The sequence below is a fragment of the Bidens hawaiensis genome, unplaced genomic scaffold (genome assembly GCF_021521415.1).
Source record: "Bidens hawaiensis isolate Kalapana, Puna unplaced genomic scaffold, B.hawaiensis_p1.1 tig00039134_1, whole genome shotgun sequence".
Lineage (NCBI taxonomy): Eukaryota > Viridiplantae > Streptophyta > Magnoliopsida > Asterales > Asteraceae > Bidens > Bidens hawaiensis.
The window spans coordinates 2,179-24,188 of NW_027505596.1; the positions used below are offsets into that span (position 1 = coordinate 2,179).

At 32.1% G+C, this 22,010-nt stretch overlaps 2 protein-coding genes across 2 annotated transcripts; both read left to right on the forward strand.

Moving 5' to 3' along the window:
* Positions 1-7,759: 7,759 nt before the first annotated feature.
* On the forward strand, positions 7,760-9,350 carry LOC143614183 (zinc finger CCCH domain-containing protein 3-like). The gene is made up of 6 exons (XM_077087692.1): positions 7,760-7,958; positions 8,055-8,111; positions 8,206-8,322; positions 8,407-8,622; positions 8,709-8,939; positions 9,018-9,350. Exons 1-6 carry the CDS (start codon positions 7,854-7,856, stop codon positions 9,297-9,299), a joined length of 1,008 nt encoding a protein of 335 aa, XP_076943807.1. The 5' UTR covers positions 7,760-7,853; the 3' UTR covers positions 9,300-9,350.
* A 6,182-nt stretch (positions 9,351-15,532) lies between these two features.
* On the forward strand, positions 15,533-20,721 carry LOC143614182 (endoglucanase 11-like). Its single transcript, XM_077087691.1, has 5 exons — positions 15,533-15,766; positions 16,574-16,786; positions 16,864-17,064; positions 18,048-18,302; positions 20,074-20,721. The coding sequence occupies exons 1-5, from the start codon at positions 15,533-15,535 to the stop codon at positions 20,719-20,721; spliced, it is 1,551 nt and encodes a 516-aa protein (XP_076943806.1).
* Positions 20,722-22,010: the final 1,289 nt, after the last annotated feature.

Genomic DNA, 22,010 nt, shown 5'->3' on the forward strand with positions numbered 1-22,010 from the left:
AAGTAAAGACGATCAAATAAATAAAATCCATGGTAAAAATTACGAAACGGGATTTAAAGTCAAATGTTATCAAGATAGTTACCAAAATTTATAAATCGAGGTAATAAATAAAACTGATAAGATGAAACTCGATAGATAAAAATGAAAAGTCCAATAAATGATCAGATAGAGTTAGGATAAACGATTATACAACTTACAATAACGTCGTATGATGAATTTCACACGTGAACACACTTGATGTTATAAGTATTTGAGGATATGATTACATGAAATGTGATAACATGAGAATGAGGTGATTTCTTTGGGGTGACGCATACGTGCATCAATATAAATAAAATAGCATTAGATTAACAAACAAAACAATCGATGAAATGCGATAAAACGTGAATACGACCACTATTGTGAAACAATTTATATAATCGTCATTATAATAACGGTTTCTAATAGCGCCAAAACTTGTAGACAGCCACACATAGGCCGTTAATAGATTAGATGAAATAATATAGAATAAGGTATAAAATCGAGTTTACATAAATGCTCAAATATAACAACATAGTCATGAAAATATCGTTTAAAAGATAAACGATATTTTTGGCGAAGTTAAAGTTTTGAAAGTATTACACAAATTGTTATTGAGTAGCTTGGATTCGGTCAATCAAACACCAAAATGAAATCTCATGTGCATAAAGTTACCATTGAAACATCTCATCAATGGGAAAGAAAATCGCAATAATAGTGAGACTCGATTAAATGACGAAATAGGTAAATCGCGTTTTCTATGTTCATTGGAAATATAAGAATAACATCGAAATGAAATCTCAAGTAAAGTCGTTTTATTGTTTCCAAGAAAATGAATATAATAATATCAATAAATCGCGGTATCACTGGCTAAAGAAAGGTTTTGATCATTATCAAAAGTAAATCTTGTAAGTCCAATTTGTTAAAGGAGTTTGTATACATAGAGTTATTGTGATGAAAATAAAATATATAAAGTGATGATGCTTGCGATAATAAGAGGTAATAGTCGCGTAAGTTGTTATTGAGTAAAAATTTGTGTTACAATATAAAATATTCATAGGCGCGTCTCAAAAGATTTGCAAAGCCATGATCATTGAGTTTATGCAATATGGTGAAAGTTGTAAATTTTAATTTTTTTACTGAATAAACCCCGCATTCATCATTCAGAATGAAACCTCGTATTTATAAAGTTATTAAGAGGTTCATCACCTTAGGTGACAATATTTAAAATCTTGAAATCATACATATAATCGTTTAAGAATCTTTGAAAGCAATTCCTCATAATCAAATTTTTGTTGTCATGACAATATTACATTTTACAAAGATAATTTATAAGATATGGACATAACATGTAAACCGTTAATCTTGAAAGAGTTTATAATCTATAAGTGATTATTTGAACACATGAGGTTGTTATACGTACACTAGTTGTATGTAGGTATAAATATACATATATATATATATATATATATATATATATATAAATATAAATTAAGGGTAAAACGAAACTTGCGTGTGTATGGATAGGTTTTAGGCTTTGAATAGTGAATCGTTTTTGGTGAGGAGTGAGTGTATTTAGGTCTTTTGAGTGGGTTAGGCTTGGATGATTTGTGTGAGTAGTGGTTGGGCTAATAGGTGAGGTTTGGCTTATTTGAGCTCGCGTTAAGTTGATGGGTTGGATAATTCGGGTTAAGTTGATGGGTTAGATAATTTTTTTTTATCTTGGTTAGTTTGGGTTGAGGTTTGGTCTCTACATGTATTTCGTAAGGAGTGTTTGGGTTACTATTTTGACATCAACACTATGGTTGGATGGAAGCGGTGTGGCGATATGGTTTAGATTTGACATAGTATGGGTCGAAGGGTTTTGAGTCTTAGTTGGGTAAACTTTGGTTTGTATATGTTCAAGGCATTTGTGGGTGTGTTTGTAGGTGTCTTTGAAGTATTAGGATAGTGAGTTTGATAGGTTTTCGTGGCGTAGAAGTGTCGGTAGTTAGGGCCTTTTGTGGGGTTGATTTATGTATATCTTGGACTTGCATGGGGTTTGAGTAGGTGTGGATATACTTTTGGATGTTTAGATTTCGTTCATATTGAGGAAAGATTTGAGTGCGCGGGAAATTTTTAAAGTTGAAGGGTGGTTTGATTTAAGGCGATAGTTTGGGATGGGATACGGGTGTTTGAGACTTGTGGTTGTGTATAGGGAGGTTTTTTTTTTACTAGTAATAAATATTAATGTGAAAATATCATAATTTTATAACTAATGTATGAAGCATCCATGAAAATTTTAATAATTAAAGTTACGAGTTAATATATGTATAAATATATATGTTATATAAATAGAATTTCTTGAGATCCGAGCGCGTGAATCGCACAAATTTTTATAAAGGTTAAAATAAATTTTTTTATTTATTGCTTATGGGAAAATTTAAAATACGTAAATTGAATGTTAAAATTTGTTATGATGTTTCAATATCAAATGATGAATGTCGTCTTGGAAATATAAAGTTACGAACTGAAATCTTTTTTTTTTTTGTATAAGGACTTTAAAAATTTAAAGTTTATATAATAGAATATTTACTTGAAAAGTTTAGGTGAAATTTATCATAAAACTTTTTTTAATATGATGAACTTTGTAAAATAAGATTTTCGTTTGTAACTCGTCTTAATGAAAATAAATGACATATTAAAAATTATTATGTATCGATCAAACTCTATATATACATATATTTATTTATTTATTTTCCATTTTATAACGAAGAGATTTTTAATGAACTAAATTGCAATAAAAAAAATTCTTGTGAAATCAAAATGAGAAAATTGGTGTAAACTCTACCATATAAAATCGAAATATAAAAGAATTATTAACAATGTAAAATTACCTTTATAAATGAAAACTTGTGATAAGGATTTATAATAATATAAAGTGAAAAATGGTTTAGATTTTTGAAACGTAATAATAATGTTTTAAGATTTAAAAGTGGAAAAATCGCGCATGAACCACCATTACTTGATATTCCGACACTAAAACCTTTTTACAAAACTACCACGTTGGGGTCTAAACATGTGCACGAAATCATCGCGACTTTTTCATGTTTTAGACTCAAATAACAATGATAACACAATAAATCGAGATACAACGTCATGCCAAAACACTAGTCCACGAAATCACCGTAGTCCTATTGTTTTAACACCAAAAATTAGGATGGCGAACGGAACGCTCGCATTCGACTACTTAATGTGGTCATCTAATATGAGACAATCTTTAAGGAGATTTGAAACAACGGGATCCAAGTTAAGCTCGTGATCCATAAAACACAAAAAAAATCTAATGTTTTTTTGCGTTTTAAGGTAAGGATACCTTGGAGTACTATGAAAGTGCGTGTATGTGTATATTTATGATTGATAAAATAAATAAGTATATAATAGACAAGTGTATTGAACAATCAAGTAGGGTAAACACATATAGGCAACACGTATAAGGACCCTAAAGTAAAGACTATACTAGGTCGTTACGTCTAACCACCTATCTTATAGTCTTGTGGCTCTGATACCAATCTGTCACACCCCGACCAAAGGCGGAACATGCCGGGATGCAACGTGATTGGACAAATACACAAGACACTATTTAAAGTGACAATATTCATTTAACTCATTTTATTTCAACAAATCGATAAACAACACTTCTCGTCTACACAAACAAACTGAATACAAGTAATAATTATATTGTTCGTTTTGCTAATATCCTAAAGGTCTTGGTAACGTTTTCCGTCAAGCACTCGAGTCAACAAAATTCAAACTTGTAACATTTCATAAAATAAAGTTTGTCAACACAAAGGTTGGTGAGCAATTCATAAGTTTGAGCATATAAGTGTATAGTATGAAAATCCACAAAACTTGTATACAAAACAATAAATAAGAGCTATAAACTGGAATAAATAGTTATCGCTAAACAAGTTAGCGACACCTAGCTATTGGCAATTAGTTTAGGATTTTATGACAGTTGCTAATAAGCTTACATTAGCACCACCTAACTACAAGGGGATGCCGAGTAGTCTAGGATTTATAGTTATCGTTAATAGCATATGTTAACGACACCTTGCCATTGCCAAATGGTATAGGATTTATAGTTTCACCATCCAAAAGCTGTAAACACATAGTCAAATAAGCATACAACACCAAATCGAGCAATTATTCAAGTAAGGTATACAATCACGTTTGTGTGTTGAAGATGCAAGTAATTAAAGCATTTAGTTTGATAAGTATGAAATGTCACCCCAAAACGAAAGATGGAAAAAGGGGTATGAAAGTACTCACATCGATTGATGAACCGATAAATAAATAGATAAATAAATGAAGCTCGAACGGTAAACGAACAGATCCGACTTGAAACGATAAACACCTTAGCTAAAATAAATAATGTAATATATATTAATGAACTTGAAGCCATAATGAAACTATATTGGAAACATTGAATGAGACGGTTCGGTTGTTAATCAGGTTACCGGTTAATTTGTTAACGATTAAGGACTCACACTTAATTGATAATTAAAATAAAAATAATATTATTTTATTGAGGCTTTTAATTAGCTAAACTAATATTAAAAAGGACAAGACGGGTTTTTAATCAATGGTTCGGTTTTATAAAAAAAAATGAATTGATAATCAAGTTTATAATAATATTATTAATGATAATGATAGTAATGATAATAATAGTTTTAGAACATGTTATGAATATATATATATATATATAGATATATAAGATAATAATGATAATAAAAATGATAATAATAATAATAACAATAATTATTATTAATAATACTAATTTAGTATAATACTAATAATATTAGTTTAAGAATAACGATCTTAGTATTAATTAAAATGTTGTTGATAAAAATAATAATAATAAATAATAATATTGATAGTAAATAATGATATTATACTCGATGTCGGTTTGATTTCTAAACGAATTCATAAAATAGCTATAATGATATTATTGCTAATAATTGATGATAATAATATGAAGATAATAATATTAATAACTTTAATAATTATAATAATAATGATAATAATAATAGTTTTGTTAAAAGATAATAGTAATAAAAATAATAATATTAATAATCTTGTTAATAATAATAATAATGATAATACTATATCTAGTTAATAATAATAATAATAATCTTTACGTATTTATGTTAATACTAATAGTAATAATAAATTTATTAATTATAACAAGAAACAATACCAAAAACCGATCTAGGATGACCCGAACCCGAGACCTCTAATTTAACAATCGTACCAACCAAACCGAACCAAAATAACTAAACCCAAGAACTTATTATATCCATTTCCCGGGTATTCATCTTTTACCCAATTCATACCAACAACGCAAACCCGATTCGTTTCAAAGTATTTGACCAAAAACATAACCGATACTACCAAGCCAATTATTAACAATCTAATTCTGACAAATCGATATATGAAAGATTAACAATATCAAACCCCAAATTATATACATTTTTCGTGTTCACGAGTCGTGGTTCGATATCGGGAAGCAAACGAACCGAACCCGCTGGAGACGAAGCAACAACAGCCGCCGGAAAACGAAGGCTGAGAGAGAGAGAGAGCTGCGAGAGAGAGATAACACGGAGAGAGAGAGAGAGATAGAGTGAGCCGAGAGAGATAGAGAGAAAGAGAGAAAGCCGAGAGAGATAGAGAGAGAGAGAGAAAGCCGAGAGAGACAGAGAGGTAGAGAAAGAGAGAGGGAGCGACTGAGAGAGAGAGAGTTGCGGGACGGAGTGACCACGGCGGCCGGTTTTCCGGTCGCCGGAAAAGCGAAGGAGGGGAGGCTCGCCGGAAAACGAAGGGAGAAAGGGGAGGGTGGTGGCTGCGGTGAACAGGGGAGAGTGAGGTGGTGGTGCGGTGGAGAGGTGGTGGCCGACAGCTTCTTCGCCGGAAATCGGTTGGGGGGGGTGTGGCGGCTGGTGGTTATAATAAAAATAGGGTTAGGGTTTTTAATATATATATATATATGGTATATAAATGTTACATTTTAGCCCCTCGAGTTCTAATTGTTTTACAAAAAGGGTATAAAACTTAATAAAAGTTAATATAGGTTCAAAAATGGCAAAGATTACCCTTTACAACTTATAAACTAATTTTTAAGTTAAATGAACAACGATTTGTACACGCCTACATGACGGGTTTGAAGTATAACTTATTAAAATAAAATGTGAAAGAAAATCAAAATCCGAATTTGACGAATGTCACACCCAACCCAACCCTAAACATGTCATATAAGGCTACACAAGATGTATATATCAAATCAAGAATATAAGTACGAGGAGTCGCACATGCTTTTTTGTATTTGTGGCCTATACGCCACATATAGGCCTTGACGACACGTACATATAAAGTTAGTGAAATTTTGGAAAAATGAAGGCATTACGAGAACCAAACTTTAAAGTTAGGCAGAGCATGTCAGGCTTCAAAATTTGCAAAACTAATACGCTGTGCATAGATCTATACGCGACGTATAGAGGGTGTCAAAAGTTAAATCTAAGTGTCCGATTAACAGGACCCTTTCACTAAATTATTGGATTTATTGTGATGTTACCAAGCCTTTAGATGGTAGATACCAAAGGATCCATAAAATTTAAATTTTCTTTTTATTTTTACGTTGAGTAAAAAAGAAGAATTTCAATGAAGACATATACCAAAAGAGCTTTAATTTATTTAATCTAATCAAACCAAAATAATTATAATAATAAACGTCCAAAATTTGAAAATGACAACAATATTTCTATTCCAATGACATTAAAAGATAATGGTTAAAACTTAAGATATTACGGTCTTAAATTTGAAACGTGACTCAAGAAAGTTTTCATATAGTCGCATGCTTTCTTATTTGATGGTGTTAATTTTCAAAATCAATATAAACAGTTAACAACATGTCTCAGAAATAATCACTCAGATATTAAGTGTGGTTCTAAACGCTATCAAAACAAATTTTCCATCACAAAGAAAGTAAAAGTCTTTGAAAAAAGAATATTTACCAAAATTTCCAATTAATTATATTGAAACTTATAATTTAATTAAGCGTGGTCTTAAGATTTTCTTTCCTTTTTAATTCCACTACATATCCCCTCTAATTTTTAAAAGTAAAAGTAATTTTTAAGGGTGATTATTATTATTATTATTATTATTATTATTCTTATTATTATTATTATTATTATTATTATTATTTTATCCCGACAGGTTTTTGTGTTTTGGAAAAACAGTTATTACTTAAACATGTCGGATGATCTTCATGTTCAGAACAATAGTGACGTCACCAATTCGTCATTGAATCCTTTTGGTGGTAAAACTGAAGGTACATACACACACATGCATATATGTATCAAAATTCGTCATGTTATAATATCATTGTTTGATTTTTAAATTTTTTTTAACAAATTCTTCATGTTATAATATATCAGTGTTTGATTACTTAAGAATATGATTATTTACAACTTATAGTTATAGTAACCATTTAATTGAAGAGTTGTGAATTCGTTGTATATATATATATATAACCGAATTACTTTAGAAATAAGAAAATGTGTCACCCCTCGTTAATGCGAACTGTATTCACTACACATAATATCGGGACGCATACTTTATTTGGATTTTTTTCTACCCAAAACCCAGAAAGCACAACCATTAACCGACACGAATTAGCGTGATTAGGTTTCGAGTCGGGTTTTGGTTCTGTTTTTCTTGGGTTGCGGTTAAAGGTGACAGGCCTGATTTATTTTGTGTTTAATTAATGATTTTATGTGAAAGAGGATAAAACTGGTTCAATGGCATATCCTGATCATCCTGAAGAACAAGATTGTGCATATTATTTGAAAACTGGAATTTGTGGATATGGTGATAAATGTAAGTTTAATCATCCAACCATCAATGTGGAGGTATAAATTACAAATTATATTATTATGATTTATTATTTTTATTATGGTCTTATGTGTTTTATTTAATTTTATTTGTTTATATATTCATAGGATAATAATAAGCATGGAGTTAACCTTCCAGAGAGAGATGGAGAACTAGATTGTGCTGTAATTTCAAATATTTAATATTTTTCTATTTAATTTTTATCCTCAATTTGTTAAATTTAATTAATTTTTAATCAAATTATTGTATTTTTTTCAGTATTTTTTAAAAATGGGTACTTGCGTGTTCGGGTCGACATGCAAATATAATCATCCTCATGATCGACATGGTACCATTCCAGTCTTGTTAAGCGCGGTTGGGCTACCAATGAGACAGGTTACATTGTTTTCACTAAAAATTATATTAAATTAGAAAGTTTATATATGTATAAAAGTTAAGTAACATATGCTGCTTAATTAGGGCCAAGAGCCGTGTTCGCATTATTTACGAACCGGCTCGTGTAAATTTGGAGTCGGATGCAAGTTTCATCATCCTCATCCCATAGTATATGGGCCCAACCCAACATATGCACCGGCCCGTGTCAGTGTACATGCATGGCCTTATTTGAGTCAACAAACTTTCGTGCCCGTTATTATTTCATCCTTGGGCCCAACTCAAGCGTGGGGCCCGCACATGGTATGTATCCGTTTACTAACTTTTAAAAGCCCTTTACGGTTTACCTAACACCAACGATCTTAAATCGTTTGTTGTGTTGTGTTTAGGGGAATATGAGCACGGTACTCTCAACAAATGGTTTGACTTCCGTTGACTATGCTAATCCGTCAACAAAGAGTTCTAAACTACCTGAGAGGCCTGGTGAACCAGAATGCCGATATTTCATGTACACTGGAACTTGCAAGTACATGTCGCGTTGCAAGTTCCATCACCCGAAGGAAAATGTATTTAATTATGGTGCGAGCCCGTTGGACCCATTTGGGCTTCCGTCAAGGCCCGTAAGTTATAGTCCATTTAAGCAATGGGCCTTGTGAATTATGTTTGTGAAGTGACTCTTTGGTGTGTTTATAATGCAGGGACAACCTATATGTTGGTACTATAGTCTATATGGAACATGCAATTATGGCGCGGATTGTAAATTTGATCATCCTTTGATGGCATATTCGTACAATCACTTCAATGGGTTGACCACTTTACAAATGGTTGACTCGTCTTCTTTGAAATCGTTCAAGAATCCTAGTTCGAAAAATGAACAAATTTCGTTGAAGAATCCTAGCTCGAAAAGCGAAGAAATTGGCAATGTGAAGTTGGGTACCGATGATTCTTGTGGTGATCCTGTTGGCTCTTCTGATTCGTAATCGCAGAATCTGTCTGATTGAACTTTAATTGTTTTATACGTAATTTGTCAAATGACAGTTGAACAGTCAAACAATTATAAGGTTTTCTTGTATGTGTTTTTAACCGTGTTTAACCTTCTAAATTATTTTATTACCATAGTTTTAACATTGTTTTATCATAATATGTTCATGTGGAAAACTTTAATGAATGGATTCTTTGTGTTTAAGAACTACTGGAATATTCATCTACCCATATGATTATGAATTTATGACATTCACATGGTCAAGAAATAATTATTAAGTAAATAAAGAATGACACAGACTTTAATCCAGTAAAAAAATTTCATGTTTAACTTTTGAATTGAATATTTGAATCATCAAGATTCAAGGGGTTAATTTATATATTTTCAACAAAGTGGTGTATATATGAAAACTTTAATTTGAAATGATTGTATATATAAATTTATAATCGCATTTAATGGTTTAAATCCATTCTTCTAGCATGGCATGGGTGAGTGTTAACCCCTATTTTTATTTTGTTATTATTTTTTTATTATATATGAGACTTGAACTCAATACCTTTTCTTTTTAGATTAAGATTTTCAGATTTGTCATAGCTAGCTATTTTTATTTTGTATACATTTTATAAGTGTTTTTTTATATATATTCTCAATTTTGTATCCTTCTTTTGATATAAGATTACCGCATAAAACGGATCCGGTTGTAACTAAGTCCATTTATATAAAAAGATCCCAATAGTTTAACAAGTTGGGAAGGTTGTAACTAAGTTCTAATTGTGTTTAACGAGTCATAATCTGGTTGGAAAGTAATAATAAACGGGTAGATCAACATATCATGTTGAATAATTAAACGGGTTAAAGGGTTTACATGCTTAATTAACAGGTTAAACATGTTAACGTGAAGACGGCCCTCTTAGTTAATTGGGTTAAACATGTCAACTCAAAGACGACCCATTTAATTACTTTCGTTCAATGTTGTGCATCATGTTAGCAATTGATAATTATTTGGTTAATAAGTATATTTGGGCCACCAGATTTTCAACAAATTAATCATTGAATGTCACATGAAATAATTTAAGGGGTGGCATATGACATTTGAATTTAAGATTTCATTAGATTCGTGGGCCTGATAGTAATATTGGATTGACCCGACAAACGCTTAAAACTGTGGGCTATGGGCTATTGACTATTGTTTGCGGTGGTTTGGGAAACAACAAACCAATCCAATTAGGCTGGATTAAAGGTGCACAAACCGGGTAATCTCAGAAACCGAAAACTCGATAGGAACCAGTTTTGTGTATGGTCAACAAAAGTCAAAACCGGGTCGGGTAGAAACGGTTCCGCGTATAGTCGGTATGTGACCGGTTTTTCTGGGTTTTTTGGCCTTTCGTGTAGGGTCGGGTCGGATTTTGACCATGCACTTCTGGTTCTGGTGGGTCCGGGTTGGTTCCGGGAAGTAATCTATACCAGGTCGTACCCACGAGTTGGGTACGGGTAGAAACCAGAACCCAGTATTTTGTGCACCTCTAGGTTGGATGGGTATGTTAGACCACCCATTGCCATTTGGGTTGGCCTAATGGTAAGAGACAAAGCTTCTTTAGCGAAGAAGTGAAGAACATGTTTAAACATGAGCAATGTGATTTAATGAAAAAAAGTGTTAAAAGAAAATGTCAGTCCAACCAGTTTAAACAGACTTCCTGCTTAAATCATTTTCTTTTTCTTGCTAAGTGTTTTGAAATTGTTAGCTTCTATTAAAAGTTCAAAAATGATTATGATGTATGTGAATATGCATTAATTATATGGAATTATGGATTGGAATCGTGTAAAATTTTTTTAGGAATTGAGAACCATTGATAACCATTTTGTACATTATCATTCTTTTAATTATATATATGTATAATACTTAGTTTTAGTTTCAAACATGTATGTATACATATTTACATACATGTTTTTTTTATACACATAATAATAATAATAATAATAATAATAATAATAATAATAATACATAGATAGATAGATAGATAAATTATCAGCTTAACAGGCTCACTTATTTTGAAGGATTCTATAGGTATATATGAATGTCTTTTCAACTAGCAATATTGTTATTTTTTAGGCATGAAGGTTGAATAAGGGGTGACCTACATTAGGGCACAAGCCCATTGAGTAGTTGTCTAATTGATGATACTTATGGAATGAAGTATTAAGTGTAATGAACTTCAAATTAGTTTTACTTCTACCCATGTGTAAAAATTCCTAATTTATATCTTAACACATGCATTCATATATAGATGTTTTGAAACAATAATCCTTCGGTTGCCCTTCCATAAAGCATTGGTGATGTCCCTAACTTGCCTAAACCTTTTAGAAGTAAATAATAGTAGTCAATTTCTTTGTAGTAAAAGTAAAATTTTTTATACTAAACATTTAAAAAGACACAATAAAACTACTCCCAACTCCAACTGTCCGTCAAGATATGCTTATGTTTCCTAGTCAACTGGTAAGACGGTACTTTGTTTCTTCTTTTTAATAATACTCAGAAAAACACATGGGTCACCCCCCCCCCCCCCTCCTTTCTCTCTCTTTTTACGCTAAATGATTAAGCATTCGTTTCCAAAAATAACATATGACCTTTGTTAGTTTTTGATCACATGGTCTTCGAAAATATGGATCCAAGCATTTGCCAATGTGACTTCATATAGGCGTTCCATGCTCTTGTTGTCCTCCTAGTACTCGACACTGGGACGAGATTGGGTTGTTCCTTATGATTAATGTTTGTAGGAAGAAATACGTGAAAGATGTTGGATTGTTTGGTATTTGAAATATTAAAGTAGTTATTTATTAAAGCAGTCATTTTCTATACCATTGGACAACGGCTTATGCGTCAAGACTCCCCTTGTTCCCCTCCCATACCGATCCTGAGTAAATGGGGCAGTCTCAGCCGCTAGCTCCCTTGTCGTATCAGCCCTTTGTGTCTTGTTCTCACGCCCACATTCTACATCCTTAGAATAAGGCATAATTTCATATGACACATTTTCTGAATTTCTATTATGTCGCTGAAGTTGAGATAAGAAAAGCTAGATCGATGCTATTTCGCTAAAGTTACGATGGATCCTTTAGAGGTACCTGGATGATACGATTTTTGATCCCACAAAGAAGATGACATTTTTATTTTTATTGTAAGTTTTCCTTATTGTGATTTGTTAACAAGAATCATTGGGTAACTTAGTTGAGTCGAATGACTCAACCCTATTCTAGCGACATAGTTGTTTGTTTCAACATCGATTAGGCTATTCTAGTCGTGTTTCGTTTTCTTTTAAATATTCCTAAACCGTTTAAAAAATATATTTATTTTATAATAAAATATCCTAAAAATAACTAATGAAACATTCAAACGCAATCCAAAGTTATTATAAATAAACATTAAAAAATTTGAAATGTATGGAGAGAATATATTGTCTTAAGATGTAAATATTTGAGTTGTAATTGTGCTTTCGACGCCATCAACCTGGCCATGTTTGTTAATTGTTATAATAGTGTGTTAACTTTTAAGTTTTAACCAAATAATTAAATATCTAAACATCATTTTATAATAAAAATAAAACAACAGTACACAATATTTCGTTCATATAATTAATTAAAAAAAAAGTATAACAATAACGTGTAGGTTCATTGGACAGAGTTTTCTTTATAGAGTTTTAATTTAGAATATAAAAATGATTAAAATGATCATAATATAACATGTTGATAATTTATTTATTTAATTTACAAAATTAATGAAGAATTAGTAGTGACATACGATTTTCTAAAAGGGAGGTGATTTAAATTGCTTTACTTAATTTTTAAAATATTATTTGTTTTCATTATAATAAATTAATGGAGTTACTATTTTTAATTAACAATAATAGATGATTTAGTGACAAAAAAAGAACCGATGATTAAGGTATCATCCCATGTTTAATTGGTGATCCAAGTCGATGTCACATAATATCTTTTTCAACACCAAGATATGACAATAGATCGTCACACGACAATAATGGAGCTAACAATCAGTCTAAAATTTTTAATTTGAAAGAGTATAGGTCAGACTGATTCGGTTTGTTTATAGGTTGATGTCAAACCTGACCAATTTTGTTTTTTAGACATAATCGATTGGTTTAGGTTCTAAAGGGTTCACTTAGTTCGGTTATTGAAAAAGATAGTTTGACTGACCATCGATTTTGGATGTGAGTAAGTGAATGGATTCAATTTAACTTTAGTTACACATCAAAGTACGATCCTTAACTAAGCTAACTAGAGGTGGACTGGGCAAGGTCAAGAGACCAATAATAAACCATCTATCAAATTAATGTTAAACAAAACAAAAATAAGGAGTCACAAGCTAAATCCATGTACACATTTCTTGATATTAATGTTGGCCTACGTCGGATCATGATTCGATGTGAGTTGGTTTACTAGTCCACGCTGGTTCAACGCTAGACCAACGGTAAACAATTTTTTACCAATGTGCGTCTTATTTTCCTGTTTTTCCGCTTAGCTTTTCTTGTTACGCAACATAACGATCATGTATTCCTTCCATTTTCAACTTTTTTTCATCCGATACCTCCTTCACAACATTCCACTCAAGCAATCTCATTGCAGTTGGAATGAAATTTATCATAATTATCACACGTTGAAGCACTTATAATTAGCCCGATCACTATCTTAATGTTTGTAAGATTGATTTTTCATAATTATAAAACAAATGAAAAATACATTATTAACAAAGTAATATATATTGATTAAATTTCAAGCAATCGATTTTCTAAATAAAGCTTCAAACTTTAAACTTGTACTCATAATGGTAGAAATCCCGACTAAACAACGATCAATCTTGATTAATCGCCAGTATTCATCTCACCAGCTAACTAGCGACCAATAATTACAATACTGGTCGTACCATAGAGACATGACAACCACATATAACTTATTCATGGTTACCTTGAAGAAAAATTAAAGGCTAGAAATCTGGTAAAAGGTGGCTATTTATTTTATTTTATTTTATTTTTCTAATACTTTTGCCTAAATAAATTATTGAAAATAAAAGCATGAATACCACTTAAAAAAGTATAATTCCACTTCCTCTTGTATAGAATGAACTTTAAGCATTCTATCATCACCGACATAAAGGTTCACTATAATCTAAAACGTTAGTGAACATAGCTTTATGATGCATGTGTTGTATTTTGAATATAATCATACAGAGACAAAGGGAGGTTTAAATCTTAGCCGAGGTCTAGAAACCGAGGCTAAGTCTTAACCGACGGTTAAAATAGAGGTCTAAGTCTTAGCTGGCAGCTAAAATTAGCTCGCCTTTTACACATGTATTAATTTGATTTGTTATTTTTGTGGGCATGTGTCGTTGCCAGTGTTGTGAAACTCGCTAGATGCTAGCTTGATTGGAATTTACATGTAATTTTTCGAATATAGTTACATATATACCCAAATTTATATAGAAAACTTTTAATTTTGATCGATTTCTACTAAATCGAGACTACTAATCAACAACTAGTTGCTGAAATACCGACTAGCTATTTTTTTTTGAACAACGAATTTCACAGTTAAGTTGACCGCAACTTTCAAGTCGGAAGCCCCAACCGCCCCACTCGGGCTAAGACTATGTTGTCTTAACCAGCCCACGCTTGGCATCCGAGTTTGGCTAGGCGTTCTCTGAGAAAATTTCCAGTCACCTGCCACTTGAAAGATGTTGTACCCTCCACAAGAGCAAGACCTCTTGAGTAAATATACTGTAATAGAAAACTCGGGACGACCTCCAGATTCGAACCTAAGACCTTAAGGAGGTTAGACTCTTATCCTTCATCAGCCTGGTCACTCTCCCAAGATGGAATGGTTGAAATACCGACTAGCTATTAATATCTATTTTGACAAATAAGCACTCCATCATGTATATCTTTATGATTTTCCATTTAAAACAACCTATCTGAAGATATCAGAATTTTTTGATGAAGCCACACTTTTCCATTTTAAAATGTATTATTATTATTATTATTATTATTATTATTATTATTATTATTATTATTATTATTATTATTTATTATAACATGGAACCTAAATTTATTGCCACTCTATATAATCAAGACAACACACACATTCCCTTTGGTTCTTCACTCCTAAAATCCCAATTTCAATTTCTAACTTTATATACACATTTCAATACAAATAATATAACTCCCAAAAATGAACAACAACCTAATCAAGCTATTATCAATTTCACAATATTATTGCTTCATTCTATCACTCTTCTTCATTATAACATCTTCCAAATCTACTAATCCCTTGTCACATAATTATTCCGATGCCCTCACTAAATCGTTACTATACTTCGAAGCTCAACGCTCCGGTCATCTCCCGCATAACCAACGCGTCACTTGGCGCCACCATTCTGGCCTCACTGATGGCCTCGAACAAGGCGTATGTATAACGTAACATGCATTAACCACGTACATTTTTTTTACCAAATACCATTTTTGTAATAGTACCGGTACCAACCTAACACAATTGGTACATGTGTTAGTATTGGTATTAGTACCTATTTTTTTATATTTTGGTTTTACGTACTATTTAGTTTTGGTATTTTCAATGCATTGGGTATTGAACCGAAAAAATTAGTACCAGTACCGGTACTAGTACTTGTTTTTCATGTTTCCAATGGTATGTATTACGTACCCTGCATTAATGATGCCGATTAATTTAGGGGTAAACACGTTTACTAAATAACGGTACCATTCAGCTTCGGTATTTTCAATGCTAACTGTACTTGTTTTACGCGTCTTCGGTATTGGTACGAATCCATTTCGGTTTTTTCAATGGAAACGGTACTCGTTTTTTCTTTCATATTTTTTGTGTCGATATCATTCGCTATCGATATTTGCCATATTTTCAATGGTACCACCATTGTTCGGTTTTGGTATTAATGTATTATCAATGGTATCGGTACCAAAATCGAAAAAAAATGTTAAGGTATTTGGTAAATGATTTCCCTCTTTTCGGTATCAGTATTTTGCGGTACATTACCTTTCGGTTCAAAATCGGTTTTGAATTATTGGAGTAATTCGTCAACAATTGAATAAACAAAAGCAATAATGAAAATTAAATTTGTGTAGTGTCATATTTGTAATCACAATGCCTTAAAAGCGATTTGAGCACTACCAGATATCGGTATTTAATTTCGCTATTTTTTTTTTATTTTTTTTATTTTGTTGAGTTTCGGGTTGGCAGGTGGACTTAATCGGCGGATATTACGACGCCGGAGACCATGTAAAGTTCGGTTTACCGATGGCATTCACCGTCACAATGTTGTCGTGGAGCATAATCGAATACCGTGAGTACATCGCCCGCGCCAGAGAGTTGGATCACGCATTGGAAGCAATAAAATGGGGAACTGATTATTTCATTAAAGCTCACACTAGCCCTAATGTGTTATGGGTAGAGGTAAATGAATAATTTGATCACAAAGATCAATGTGTGATATTGTGGATATTAATTAATTCGTGCTGATAACGTGTTAGGTGGGTGACGGGTACACTGATCATTATTGTTGGCAACGGCCTGAGGACATGACAACGTCACGACAAGCGTATAAAGTTGATGAGAATAGTCCGGGATCGGATGTTGCTGGAGAAACCGCGGCTGCTATGGCCGCGGCTTCGGTTGTGTTTAGGAAAATAAACCCGCGTTACTCTCGGCTGTTATTGCATCATGCTCAGCAGGTAAAATGGCGTAAAAACTTTATTTTTGGGTTTGGTTTTGGTTTTGCATGTAGCTATATAACTGGTGCAGAATAATTATATTTTAGTTTAAATGCTAAGTAATTATTATATATATATATATAAAAGAGAAGTTTGGTGTCGCTAAGTAAGTGGCAGCACCAAACTTGTCCATACCATTTTGATTTTCTTTTTTGTATTGGTAGCATAGCGAACGAAACGAAAACCGATCTAACGTCAATTTTTGTTTACGTAACGGAAACAGACTGAATTCGTGTAAACTCATTGCACTAACGTCCACGACTGACAATGCTAGGGTTTTGATGCCATTTGTTTTTTTGTTTCTGTTTTAGTTCCGGTACCATAACCAACATGACGAAAACCGACCGAATGCCAATTTTATTTTTTATTCTTTGTTTTAGTTCCGGTACCGTAGCGAACGATAAAGAAACCGGCCAAGTTCACATAAAGTCACTGTCTTTTGTTTTAGTTCCGATACCACCGTAACGAAAACCGACCAACTATCATTTTTGTTTTAGTTCTGGTATCGTAAGAAACCGACTGAATTAATGTCGACTTATTATCTCAACGCTCGAGACCGACAACACTTAAGTTTTACCGTCACCCAAAATTTACCGACTTGTCTGGCGCAACACGCCGGGTAAATTCCTAGTTTACAATAAATCAATACGGTTTAGGCATGTAACAATTTTTTTCTAATCCAAATGTGTAATAATCTATAAATTAATAATTAATAAAACCAGTTTATACGTCAAAGCTCTGAATTAATTATTTTTTCTCAAAAATTTCTAAAAAACCGAAACCAAAACGAATACAAACCGAGAACTAAAACAATACAAAAACCGACCCATGCATACCCTATAACAAACACTTAGTAGTTATGCTAAAAGCCGAAATATTGGCTATAGGTTCGTTTTTAGCTAAATAAATAAATAATGATGATTTGATTTGGAAAATGTTTATAGTTATTCGAATTTGCGGATAAATATAGAGGCAAATACGATGAAAACATCGAAGTGGTGAAGAATTACTACACATCCGTGAGCGGGTACAAGGACGAGCTGTTGTGGGCAGCAATGTGGTTGTACAAAGCCACCGAAAACCATAGGTACTTGAGTTACGTGATCGATAATGCTAATGAATTCGGTGGCACTGGGTGGTCTATTACTGAATTCAGCTGGGATGTTAAATACGCGGGTATTCAAGTGCTTGCATCTCAGGTATGGCTACGACTTCGTTTTTGTTCACAATATTGATTTAAATTTGTCCTACTTTGAAATTTAGATTTTTGAAACCGACCTACTGAAAACTGAACCAAAAACCGAAATATTAATTTGGTTTGGTTTTAATATATACATAATGTGAAGTCCTTTTTATGGAGTTTTCTTTTTATGTCCTTTTACACGTATGATTTCATTCAAATAAAGAGATAAAAAGCATAGATTTGAATAGTGACTTTTAGAACAAAGTTATGTACTTTAATATATATACATAACTATTTGAGGCCCGTGTATTATACGAGTAGTTTTTGAAAATATAATATTTAATAAATAATTAGTATACAAGAAACAATAAACCCGTAAACACTATTAATACAGTCGTTGTACAATAGTCTTTAATACAATTTTAAAGTAAAAGATAATTATAAATATTAAATGTTTAAAAAAAATAGGAACTAAATATTAAATTAACAAATCTGAAGCATAAATTTTAAGAATGGTAACTATTATTTTATTATTATAAATTTGTTAAAAAATATAAGGTTCAATGTAGAAGTAACAAGTGACATAATTTGTACCCTTTTATTAGAGAGTATAGATGTGAAGTCTAGATTTAACGAATAGCTTGAAGTAGTAAATGAATCAGTAAAGAAGATTTTGAAAATGGAATTGAAAATCCGGCCTAACTATTGATCTGATTCAATGGGTCAGTGATATAAGTCTATAACGACTTACCCCAAATGAAGACGGTTTAAAGTTACTCAACCTGACCGATTATGTAAACGATTCTCGTACCGACCAGCTGGCGAGTACTATCGTATGAACAATGAACAGTATATAAACATTGGATGATTACTTTGAATTAATGTATTGAAAACCAAATCAAACATCAACTCAATGTATATATGAATATGATAATAGGTTACAAGGTTAATAAAAACATGTCGGTTGGTCAGGAAGCAATATATTTATATATAATAAATACTAATTAACATAAAAAAAGGTGACTGGGTTACTAAAAATTTATAAAATGTGCTTTGTAAGGTGTTAACACAAAGCCAAAAATAATTAGTTCCACATTAATCTAATAACAATATATATATAAATATAAATTATGGGTAGTTTAATTATTAATGTCATTAAATTCATCTAATTCATTTAAGGGTGTTAAATGGATAAAACTCGACATGAGTATTGAATATTTACAAGACTCAAATTTGACTGTCTTGGTGGGTTGACACGAACATTCACACTCAACCAACATTTTCTAAATATTTATATTTTACTACTCTACATTATAAACTTAGGTAGACGCATGTGTGTACTCGTGTCAAGCTACCCAAGACATTAGTCAAATTCGGGTTTCTATAGCTGAGTTGAAGATCCAACATGTTTGAGTTTATTTTAACATAAATTATTATTTCAAAACACATAAAGAAAACAAATTAATCTGTCAACGATTAGGGTAACCGAGGCGATAACTGAGATAAAGACCCAATATGTTCAAGTCTAATTTAACACAAACCCTGGTCATATTAAGTTGAACCTAAACCCTTAAATTTCATGTAATATTGTAAATAGTTTTGAATAAGGTAAAGAGTGGACCTTTAATAGACAACTCCGTATGAGTGTGTAGTCTTTGTAGGAATGATTGCTTCCTTTATGTTTCCCTCCATTATTGAGACACATTTTTTCAAATATATTTTTGTTTTTTTGGTTCAAAATGTATATCAATTTTTACAAAAAAATGTGTCATGTCCTTTTTATGCAGTTACTTTATGAAGAAAAACATCTTAAGCACAAAAACATTCTAGAACAATATCGATCAAAAGCCGAGTACTACATTTGTTCATGTCTCAGAAAAAACAACGGTACCAAGAACAACGTCGTTTTCACCCCTGGTGGGCTCATATTCATTAGACAATGGAACAACATGCAATACGCTTCTTCGGGGTCGTTTTTGACGATGGTGTACTCGGATTTACTACATAAATCGAATCGTAAAATGCTCAAATGTCATATGGAAGATGTAACTCCTCAAGAGCTTCTTCAGTTTTCAAAACATCAAGTGGATTATATTTTGGGCTCTAACCCATTAAACATGAGCTATCTAGTGGGCTTTGGCCCAAAGTTCCCTACTCGGGTTCACCATAGAGGTGCATCAATTGTGTCCTATAGAGAGAACAATGGGTTCATCGGGTGTACGGAAGGTTATGACAATTGGTACGCGTCTAGTGACCCGAACCCAAATGTTGTGGTTGGGGCTTTGGTGGGTGGGCCCAACCACAACGATGAGTTTGCTGATAAAAGAGGGAATTACATGCAAACTGAAGCATGCACGTACAACATTGCACCGCTTGTTGGAATTTTTGCAAAATTAAGTTACTTGGAGAATACAATTTTCCATCAATCTTATTAAGTTAATACATATACGTAATTTTTTTTATTGTATGCGAGTTTTTTAGGGGCTCAAAACGAAGCCCGGAATTCTGTTTACTCCATACAGAATTTATAAGTATATGTCTAAAATTATAGTATTATAGTTTGTATTGTACTTCCTTATTTATTTAATATTGTAAAGTATTTGTAAATATGAATACAAAATAACTTAAATCACCTAGAGGTTCACAAAATACTCGAACCCGGAACCGGTTTTTTTATACCCGGGTTTTTAATACCCGAACCCATACCCGACTCTACCCGTAGGATACGGATAGGGTATGCATTTCTGTACCAAAACCTGTACCCGGAACCGGACCCGATTTGTACCCACATTAAAAATTTATCTATTTTACACGTAGGATACGAATAGGGTATGCATTTCTTCTTTGGTTAATTCACTAATTAACCAAATGATATTTTTGTTAAGATAAGGTTATTAACTTGAACCAAATGACTATATTTCTTATTTAAAAAGATAATTACTTCCAATTTAGTCCATGCATCGGCTTAACAAGTGTTCCAAAACGCAATTATCATTTCATTCGACTCCATCTTGATTAAATAATACATATTTGTATAAACGCTAAAAGGAAATCAAATTCAAACCTTATAATCCATACGCTCATGAAAAATAAAATGATACTTGTCTGTTCACTCTTTGGTTGCGTTGATTCATATTTCAGTCCGCCCAAAATCGAAAAAAATGATATATGCGAACGTAATCCCCCACCCCAACCCGCTCATCCATAGACGTACACATGTATTCAGATAATTCCTTGTAACCGGATTAAACTGATAATTAGCTCTTCTCTTCTCGTACATAATTTAACCATGACCAAAATAGCATCAGATGGTCTCGATTTAAATGGTTAAAGGATTCAAGTCATGTATAAGAAGTGTGTTTTGTTTTGAATTTCGTTCTCATTTTCAAATGTTTTTAGGCCACCAATTTTGGTATTATATGATCATATGTTCTATAAAATTTAAAGAAAAAAAATACACATGTTAAACATTTGTAATCCAACCTATGACGAGTTTAAGTTGAATTCATTTATTATGAAGATATAAGCCACACGTAATATCAAAATTAAAGTTTACAATATCATTTATGAATTATGATACTACTTTCCATTTTATTATTTTATTATGGTCCCAAAAAACAAAGCATGAATTGATACAAAATCGACTTGTCTAGTTGTATTATGGGGATGTTTTTATTTTTCTTAAAAAGTGATTCAATTTAATATGATGACAATGATATCTAAA

Excerpts from the sequence above, each read along its gene's own strand:
- LOC143614183 (XM_077087692.1), top strand. The coding sequence starts at position 7,854 with ATGGCATATCCTGATCATCCTGAAGAACAAGATTGTGCATATTATTTG. Across the intron at positions 8,623-8,708 it reads AAGCGTGGGGCCCGCACATG|GGGAATATGAGCACGGTACT; the intron begins GTATGTATCCGT and ends TGTTGTGTTTAG. Across the intron at positions 8,940-9,017 it reads TTGGGCTTCCGTCAAGGCCC|GGACAACCTATATGTTGGTA; the intron begins GTAAGTTATAGT and ends TTTATAATGCAG.
- LOC143614182 (XM_077087691.1), top strand. The coding sequence starts at position 15,533 with ATGAACAACAACCTAATCAAGCTATTATCAATTTCACAATATTATTGC. Across the intron at positions 16,787-16,863 it reads CTAATGTGTTATGGGTAGAG|GTGGGTGACGGGTACACTGA; the intron begins GTAAATGAATAA and ends ATAACGTGTTAG. Across the intron at positions 18,303-20,073 it reads TTCAAGTGCTTGCATCTCAG|TTACTTTATGAAGAAAAACA; the intron begins GTATGGCTACGA and ends CTTTTTATGCAG.